Raw genomic sequence first — 9,307 nt, forward strand, 5'->3', positions numbered from 1 at the left:
GAGGCACTGGGCTGTACTACATGCATCTTTTGCAAGTCCAATTAATGACCAATCTCCATGAGAGGCTCCAGTTGCTTTGAGCAAACCAACACACGCTACGGTTATTGACTCAGAAACCCCACAAAAATCAGTGCTGTGGGGGTAATCATTGCCCAGTTAGGTGGAGCGTGGTTCTGGGTACCCGTGTCCACGAGTATAAATAGTGCGTGTGCGTCTGTGTGTTCTAGAATGCCGGCTCCCTTTTGCCCTCGTTTCTTTATTCCTAACTCTCGCTTCACTGCCAACGCAGGTGGCAAGCAAAGGCGTGGACCCGCAGGCTGAAGGAGGAGGCGGCCGGCCGTCCATGGACCTGTTCAAGGCTATCTTTGCCAGCTCCTCGGATGAGAAGTCCTCGTCCTCTGAGGACGAGCAGGGTGGCAGCGAGGACGATCAGGAGGTCACTGGGGAAGCCGACCTCCAGGGTCCCCAGGAGACTGACTTGGGGGAACCACCACCTGTGGCTCAGGGTACGGCAGCGTTTCAGGCTTGGGGATCTAAGGGAGAAAATGACGCTGTCTCCAGGGAAGCCGCTGCTTTGTTGAGTCCATAATTTTAAACCAGGAGCGCTAGCAGTCGAGGATGTGTAATCTTTTATGTTTTTAATTGGGGTGGAGCAGAGTTGTTTTCTCTATCTGGTGTAAAGATCTCTATTTTTTAGCTAGCTGTGGTTGGTAATTTTCCAGCTTATCCTAGGTGAGAAGAATTAAAAAACAGAAAAAAAAATGTTTATTTAAAAAGATAGTTGTTCGCTGATAGCACTTGGGGAGGCTCGAGGTCAGGAGTTCGAAACCAGCCTGAGCAAGAGCGAGATCCACGTCTCTACTAAAAATAGAAAGAAATTAATTGGCCAACTAAAAATATATAGAAAAAATCAGCCGGGCATGGTGGCACATGCTGTAGTCCCAGCTACTCGGGAGGCTGAGGCAGGAGGATCGCTTGAGCCCGGGAGTTGGAGGTTGCTGTGAGCTAGGCTGATGCTGCGGCACTCTAGCCTGGGCAACAGAATGAGACTCTGTCTCAAAAAAAGAAAAAAGATAGTTGTTTTTTTTTTTTTTTTTTAAAAACCTAGCTGAGGAGGAGCTTCGAGGATTGTGGGGGAATATTTGGTCATGAAGTGTGCAGGGCTTCTGCCTGCTGTCTGTCCTCACTGTACGGGGAATTGTATGCTCCGGATTCACAATCTGGCCGGCACTGCCTGGCGCACAGTAGGTCTCGGTTACCGGTGTCTGTTCCCGTCGCTGTGAGTCTGACACTGGGGTGGCAGCCTGTCCTGCTTGTTCTGTCCACCTGTGCTGGGAGTTTCAGGCCCAGAAAAGGGGCGTCTGGCACTTGCAGGGGTGGGAGAGTTCCAGATGCTTGCCTGGGCGGGCACAGCTTGCCATGTGAGCCTTAGGGTGTTCTGCTTGTGCCTGTCAGTTCCTGGTGCACTTGAGTATAATTTTTGAGCGGCTTTCTCCAAAAAGTTATACACAGAAATATAAAATATTTCTGAGTTTGAGAGTTCTCATCATAAAAGAAAAGAAATATAAAATATAATTTCTCCTTGGGTGATTGCAAATAGCAGCCTATTTCTTGTTTCCATGGAAGAAACTGTATTTTTTAAATTACAAAGTCATATGTACTTGAATTTAAAAATTTTAAAAGTACGGGAACGTAGAAAGCTCGAATCCTTTGTAATTCTACTTCCCAGAAATAACCACGGTTAACACTTGGGTGTGTTTTCTAGACTTTTTCCATTTTTATGGAAAACACACTGATCTGCGTAAAAAAAACAAGGTTATTCATGTGAACATGATCATTTGTCTTATTTTTTTTTTCTTTGGTAATTAATTTTGTGTGAAATTAGTCTCCCCCAGTTTTCTGGGATAGGACATAGTCTTATGTTCCTGTTTATAAGTTCTTTTTTTTTTTTTTTCATGAGACAGAGTCTTGCTCTGTTGCTCAGGCTAGAGTGCCATGGCGTCAGCCTAGCTCACAGCAACCTCAAACTTCTGGGCTCAAGCCATCTTCCAGCCTCAGTCCCAGGTAGCTGGGACTACAGGCATGCACCACCATGCCTGCCTAATTTTTTCTATATATTTTTAGTTGTCCAGCTAATTTCTTTCTATTTTTAGTACAGACGGGGTCTCGCTCTTGCTCAGGCTGGTCTCGAACTCCTGAGCTCAAACGATCCTCCCGCCTCAGCCTCCCAGAGTGCTAGGATTACAGGTGTGAGCCACCTCACTGGGCCTGTAAGTTCTTATTTCTTCTCAGATGTCCCTTCCTCGGGGACATATTTTGACCCTTATGCCTCAGGGGACCGTTGGTGCACTTACCGCCCTGTGCTGCAGCCCCGGATGCATGTGGTCTAGTTTAGCAAAGCAGTGTACTAAAGCACGCATGATCTGGCGGCAACAGACATTAACAAAAGGCCCTGACACATGTACACTGGGCAAACGAATGACCTTAATACCCTGGTGTTTTTCAGCTCTGGAGCCAGCAGCACCCCAGGAGCCGGCACCTCCCTTGGCACCTTCCTTCCCGATACAAAAGATGCAGATCGACGAAAGGGAAGAGTTTGGCCCACGCCTGCCTCCCGTCTTCTGCCCCAGTGAGTGCTGGCTGGTCTCTTTGGTTCGCCTCTTTGCATGGACAGGTGTCTCCCTGAGACATGACACCCGCCCCTCTAATCCACGTGCCTGCTTGTTTCTGTTTTTCCTGTTTCCAGGCGGGCTTTGAAACCCGTTGTCTCCACCTAGTGCCTGAATGTCGGTTGCTGCTGTGTAGCTTCAGAGACCTTTAAACTTTTTTTCCCTTAATTTTAGATGTTTACAGTAGGGTCCTAAGTATCTTAAATTTTGTCACTTAGAGAGATAAAAGTTTTCATGTCCGACAGAGCTTAAGGAACAAAGAAAGGAAAAAGAAAATAAAAATCTAGCATGCAAAGATGGCAAGGGAATTGCAGGGAGAAGGGTATTTTAAGACTCTTTCCTCCTTTGCCTGATACAGCAAATAAAACAAAATCTGTCCTTTCAGAAGTAAATACAGTCCACTCCCTCCCACAGTATCTATTAACAGCTTCTGTGCAGCGCCATCTTAAACTGGCATTTCGTGTTAAAATATGTAGACTGGTTTATCTTCTCCTTAAATTAAGGGCATGAACATCTGTAAGAAGGCCCAGATGTATAAATAACATATAATTTTATTATTTATAGTTTCCCACATACAAATACTGGTTTGGTTAACTAACCCAGCTTTCAAAGACATGATAAAAACCAGAGACAAAAACGCACAAAGTTCTAAAAAATTGCAATGAAAGTATTTCTCGTTTGCTTTAGTTATTCAGGTCCTTGGTTTAAAACTGGGGTCAGCACTTGAAAGCTAAGTTATCTGTGTCCCTTTCCCGTAATGCCCTTGATACCCTTGTAATAGTTAATAACTTAATTTGGGTCTGTGGGTTATTTAGGGAAGTGGTTTTTTCAAAAACTAGCATTAAAAGAAAAGTTTTGGGAGGTCAAATTTTGAAAAATCTGACAAACTGTAGGACTAAAACGTAGCCACATCTTAACTGGGTTTGGAAAATATGCAAACTACTGAAGTACCTTGAAAAAATGATTGAATGACTTGCCCTGCTTCTACTATTATGAATTTTTGTTTTGATTACCTGGAAATTAATGCCCCATGAAAACATTTTGGTCTGAATTTGGAGATACAGCATCTTGGCACATCCCTCTGCCTGAGTTATTTTTAATCATTACCTACATTATGTTTTTTTTTTTTTTTTTTTTGAGACAGAGTCTCGCTTGTTGCCCAGGCTAGAGTGAGTGCCGGGGCGTCAGCCTAGCTCACAGCAACCTCAAACTCCTGGGCTCAAGCAATCCTCCTGCCTCAGCCTCCCGAGTAGCTGGGACTACAGGCATGCGCCACCATGCCCGGCTAATTTTATATATATACATTAGTTGGCCAATTAATTTCTTTCTATTTATAGTAGAGACGGGGTCTTGCTCTTGCTCAGGCTGGTTTCGAACTCCTGACCTCGAGCAATCCGCCCGCCTCAGCCTCCCAGAGTGCTAGGATTACAGGCGTGAGCCACCGCGCCCGGCTCTACATTATGTTTTGATGCTACTTTTTCAGTTGTTTCCACCTATAAGACAAATTCTTATAAAATGTGTTTTTGTAAAGAGAGGATACTGTAAGAAGAGCTGACATTTATGTGGCAGATTCTAGGCTGTGGGATTCATGTGCATGGTCCTGTCTAATCCACTCTGTGTCCCTAAGAGGACAGGGATTCTTATTATGCCCATTTATACACGGGGAAACTGAGGCTTAGGGAGGTCAGGCAATGCACGAAACCTCACAGAGCTAGAGACAGAGCTGAGTTTCCAGTGCCGGCCTGTCTCTGAGCTTACCCGAGGATGTTTAGTTACAGAAGGCGCATGGGCGTTCTGGTCTGACTTATCTTCACCTGGCAGATAAGGCTCTGGCTGGGCACTGATTGGATCAGGTTGTGTTGAAGTGTCTGGAGGCTTCTAAATATAGCGGTGTGCTAATCTGTTTGTGTATCAGGCAAATGCAAATCAAAGGGCAAGGGTTCTTCCTCGGTGATAAACATCTCTCCTGCAACGGGCTCCTGATTCGGTAATTCAGGAACTTACATTTTTTTATAGTCAGTCTTTATTTTTCTCCTGTAGGTCCTGTGTTTATTACATTTGTATTTCAGATGCTCGTCAGAAACTTGAGGAACCCCAAAAAGAGAAACACAGAAAAAACAAAGAAAAACACAAGACCAAGAAAGAGCACAAACGAAAGAAAGAGAAGGTGAGAGGCCTCTGGGTGTCGCAGGGTCAGTTTAGGGTCTGATGCTCCTGCTTCTGTTGGCCAGACAAGCCCCGGGACTGGCACAGATTGTTCGTCACCAGTCGAAGACAGTAACTTGTGACCAAGATGAGGGTACACAGGTCTCTCTGTGCCTTAACAAAAATGTTGACATTTAATATAAATGTCTGATTTTTCATGAACCTTATTTTTCTTTCAGAGCAGAATATTTTAATTTGTTCTGTTGTACTTTAAAAATTTTTTTTTTTTTGCCAGGCGCGGTGGCTCACGCCTGTAATCCTAGCTCTCTGGGAGGCCGAGGCGGGTGGATCGTTTGAGCTCAGGAGTTCGAAAGCAACCTGAGCAAGAGCGAGACCCCGTCTCTACTATAAATAGAAAGAAATTAATTGGCCAGCTAATAAATATAGAAAAAAATTAGCCGGGCATCATGGCGCATGCCTGCAGTCCCAGCTACTCGGGAGGCTGAGGCAGGAGGATCGCTTGAGCCCAGGAGTTTGAGGTTGCTGTGAGCTAGGCTGACGCCACGGCACTCACTCTAGCCTGGGCGACAAAGTGAGACTCTGTCTCAAAAATAAATAAATAAATAATTTTTTTTGGTGAACCTTAAAAAGTAGGAGAAAGGGCATTTAAGGATCTTACAGCAATGGCTGGTTACTAAATAATAAAGCAGTATTTATTGATTATTCATTCAATGTTAAATGGAAGTTTTCTTTTGAACATTTCTCAACTACTTGGTCATCATTACCGTCTGAGGCTTTAGCCCGTCACTTGCCATTTGAAGTAGAAGGAAACCTGGATGGCAGGAGCAGCCTGTGCCTTCACTTTCCACCTCTCTTATCTCATCAGCCAGGTTTCCTTTTGGGGTTTGGCACAGGCTTCTCATGAGGTTCATGTCATTGTTGGGGACCCAACTGTGGTCTGTGCTAGTGGGGAAAGAGTTGGAAACAGCTCCACTATTGCTTTCGATTTTTTTTTTTTTGAGGCAGAGTCTCACTCTGTCACCCAGGCTAGAGTGCTGTGGCATCAGCCTAGCTCACAGCAACCTCAAACTCCTGGGCTCAGGCAATCCTCCTGCCCCAGCCTCCTGAATAGCTAGGACTACAGGCATGCACCACCATGCCCGGCTCATTTTTTCTATATATTTTTAGTTGGCCAATTAATTTCTTTCTATTTTTAGTAGAGACGGGAGTGGGGGAGTATGTGTGGGGGGGTCTCGCTCTTGCTCAGGCTGGTTTCGAACTCCTGACCTTGAGCGATCTTCCCGCCTCAACCTCCCAGAGTGCTGGGATCACAGGTGTGAGCCACCGCGCCCGGCCCACAGCTCCACTATTGGCTGCCAGAAAAGAGGATTCCCGAGCACAGAGGGTGGCTAAAGTTAAAAGGGGTGCCGGCGGGCTTGAACCCCAAATCCATGCGCCTTACCCGTGTGACTTCTGCTCGCTAACCTCCTACCAGTTTCCAGTGTGTGCTTTTCCAGGGTGTGTGCCACCCTGATGAGTAGTTCCTCAGATGCCTAACAGAATACAGCAGCCGTGTTCGCAGGAGGCAGCACAGGGAGCTCAGCGGCAGGATGGGACCTCGCCTGTGCCTGCCTGGTTCTTCTGTGTCTGTCGCTAGAGGCCGGGCGGGGTCAGTCTGTGCGCAGCTGTCTGCGCCTGGTCTGCCCTGGCTAGGCTAACCCCTGCTCTCAATGAGGCTGAGAACTTTTGGTTTTGGCTAGGTACATCGTACCTGTAATGTCTGCACTTTGCAAGGTCAAGGTGAGAGGATCGCTTGAGTCTGGGAGTTCCAGACCAACCTGGGCAACAGAATGAGACCTGGTTTCTGCAAAAAACAAAAAACTTAGCCCGGCAAAGTGGCACGCACCTGTAGTATCAGCTGCTGGGGAGGCTGAAGCAGGAGGATCGCTTGAGCCCAGGAGGTCGAGGTTACAGTGAACTGTGATCGCACCACTGCACTGCAGCCTGGGTGACAGAAGAAAACCCTGTCTCTTTTTTTTTTTTTTGAGAAAGTATCTCACTTTATTGCCCAGGCTAGAGTGAGTGCCGTGGCGTCAGCCTAGCTCACAGCAACCTCAAACTCCTGGGCTCAAGCCATCCTCCTGCTTCGGCCTCCCAAGTAGCTGGGACTACAGGTATGCGCCACCATGCCTGGCTAATTTTTTCTATATATATGAATTTCTTTCTATTTATAATAGTGACAGGGTCTTCCTCTTGCTCAGGCTGGTTTCGAACTCCCGACCTCGAGCGATCTGTCCGCCTCAGCCTCCCAGAGAGCTAGGATGACAGGCGTGAGCCACCATGCCCGGCCAAGACCCTGTCTCTAATAATAATAACAGTAATTTTGTTTTTGAATGACTCCTTCAACCAAATGCCTCTTTAACCTTTCATTATACTGGATTAGGGAGGAAAACACCCATCTGTCCTCCCCCCCACACACACACTTTCTTTTTTCTTACAGAAAAAGAAACACAGGAAGCACAAACACAAAAGCAAGCAAAAGAATAAAAAACCCGAGAGAAGTAGTAGTTCTGAAAGCAGCGACAGCAGTGACAGCCAGAGCGATGAAGAAGGAGCCGGAGACGTGTCGCCGGGGGAGTTGCTCAGACGGTAGGCGGTGGGCGGCTGGGCTTCAGGGACCTTGGAAGGCCTTTGAATACCCAGTGTCCTTGCCCAGGGGCACGCGTCAGAAATGAGAAATTTGTGTATTAACGAGGCTTTTAAAAAAGTTGTAATATTTAATTACATAAGCAGTATGTGGGTATATTATCGTTATGAAAATTCAGACCTTACAGATAAAGCTTTAGTGTTTGTTTTCTTTTTTTTGAGACAGAGTCTTGCTTTGGTGCCCGGGCTAGAGTGAGTGCTGTGGCGTCAGCCTAGCTCACAGCAACCTCAATCTCCTGGGCTCAAGGGATCCTCCTGCCTCAGCCTCCCGAGTAGCTGGGACTACAGGCATGCGCCACCACGCCCGGCTAATTTTTTCTATACATATTTTTAGTTGGCCGATTAATTTCTATTTTTAAGAGACAGGGTCTCGCTCTTGCTCAGGCTGGTTTCGAACTCCTGACCTTGAGTGATCCTCCTGCCTTGGCCTCCCAGAGTGTTAGGATTACAGGCGTGAGCCACCGCGCCCAGCCTAGAAGCTGCTTTTATAAACACTCCTAATGGGAGATGTGAGTGAGTGAGTCTGTGTGTGTTTGGGGGTGACGGAAGCTGCATTTTCGGAATGCAGATTAAACGATGACTCATCACAGTGGTCATCCTCTGTATTTATCGGGGCAGAAGTGCCACTCTGGCTCTGGGTAGCTCTCGCACCCTCAGCCCTCAGGGAGCTGTTTGGTTTTTCAGTTCGTGTCTAACTTCCTTTCTCTCTTCTGTTTTCTTTTCCAGGCTGAAATGTCTCCCACTAAGGAGGCAGTAATCGAATTCTGCCTGGCCCTGTCCCAGAATCACATCTCTTCCATGATGGAAGCTCATCGATTGTTCAGTTACTACATTGTACAGATTGTATTTATATGTAAATTCCTGCTGTAAAATAATTTTTTAAAACCTCGACATTTCAAAGACTGCCTGGAAAGGTTGCAGAAATTGATTTCTATTTTTGAGTTCACCTAGTGTCAGGGGGAAGAAACCCAGACTGAACAGTTTAATTAAAGTGGAATTTTTCTATTTTCTTCTTGATTTTTTTTTTAATTTCCGGAAACTTTAAAAAAAAAATAAATGAAAAGCGAAGGCTTTTCTCTGGTTTTGTGATGGAGAGAGCCGAGTCCAGACGAGGACGGCCCGGAGTCTCTGGATGGCACGTGGGGGTGGGAGTTTGGAGCTCTCCTTCCTGCTGCCTCAGGCTGTCGGGGCAGATGTCTGAGTGTCTGAGACAGGCATGGGGACCAGGCAGGGATAACACACAGCCGGGTCACGTGGCTCTAGGTCCCAGCTCTGGGGCCACCCCGTGTGCACTGAGAAAAGGCCTTTTCAAAAAGTAAAATGTAGAGAGGGTCTTTACATGAGGGAAGTAGCGTCACAGGTGAGAACAGTTTTAAAAGGAGAAAGAAGAAGGAAGAAAATCACTTCTAGTTTTACCACCCCAGAGGTGACAAGCCCTCAATAGTTTTGAATAATTCCATCTAGTCTTTTCTTTTCTTTCTTTCTTTTTTTTTTTTTTTTTGAGACAGAGCCTAGTTCTCACGATGTCTGGGTAATTGGCTAATTTTTTCTGTTTTTAGTAGAGACGGGGTCTCGCTCTTGCTCAGGTTGGTCTGGAACTCCTGAGCTCAAGGGATCCTCCTGCCTCAGCCTCCCAAAAGTGCTAGGATTACAGGCGTGAGCCACCAACGCTGGGCCCCATCTAGTCTCTTTCTAGCAATGGGGCTATTATCTGACAGGTGGTGACATTTTGTTCTCTGTTCCTTTCATGGGCACGGTGACAGTTTCCCTCATGCTCTTACTCGGGG

General features: G+C 46.4%; 1 protein-coding gene across 2 annotated transcripts in view; it reads left to right on the plus strand.

The window, feature by feature from the left end:
- GPATCH1 (G-patch domain containing 1) overlaps nt 1-8,529 on the plus strand; it is a 36,353-nt gene extending 27,824 nt beyond the window's left edge. The window contains exons 16-20 of one of the 2 annotated variants that reach the window (XM_075992976.1): nt 290-506; nt 2,507-2,629; nt 4,710-4,836; nt 7,315-7,463; nt 8,247-8,529. In XM_075992976.1, coding sequence (XP_075849091.1) covers nt 290-506; nt 2,507-2,629; nt 4,710-4,836; nt 7,315-7,463; nt 8,247-8,251 — 621 coding nt within the window. In that variant the 3' untranslated portion in view covers nt 8,252-8,529. The remainder of the gene's footprint in view (nt 1-289; nt 507-2,506; nt 2,630-4,709; nt 4,837-7,314; nt 7,464-8,246) is intronic. The other variant, XM_075992977.1, reaches the window with a different exon arrangement.
- Nucleotides 8,530-9,307: the final 778 nt, after the last annotated feature.

This window comes from Microcebus murinus, chromosome 16, assembly GCF_040939455.1.
Source record: "Microcebus murinus isolate Inina chromosome 16, M.murinus_Inina_mat1.0, whole genome shotgun sequence".
In the NCBI taxonomy this organism is placed as follows: Eukaryota; Metazoa; Chordata; class Mammalia; order Primates; family Cheirogaleidae; genus Microcebus; species Microcebus murinus.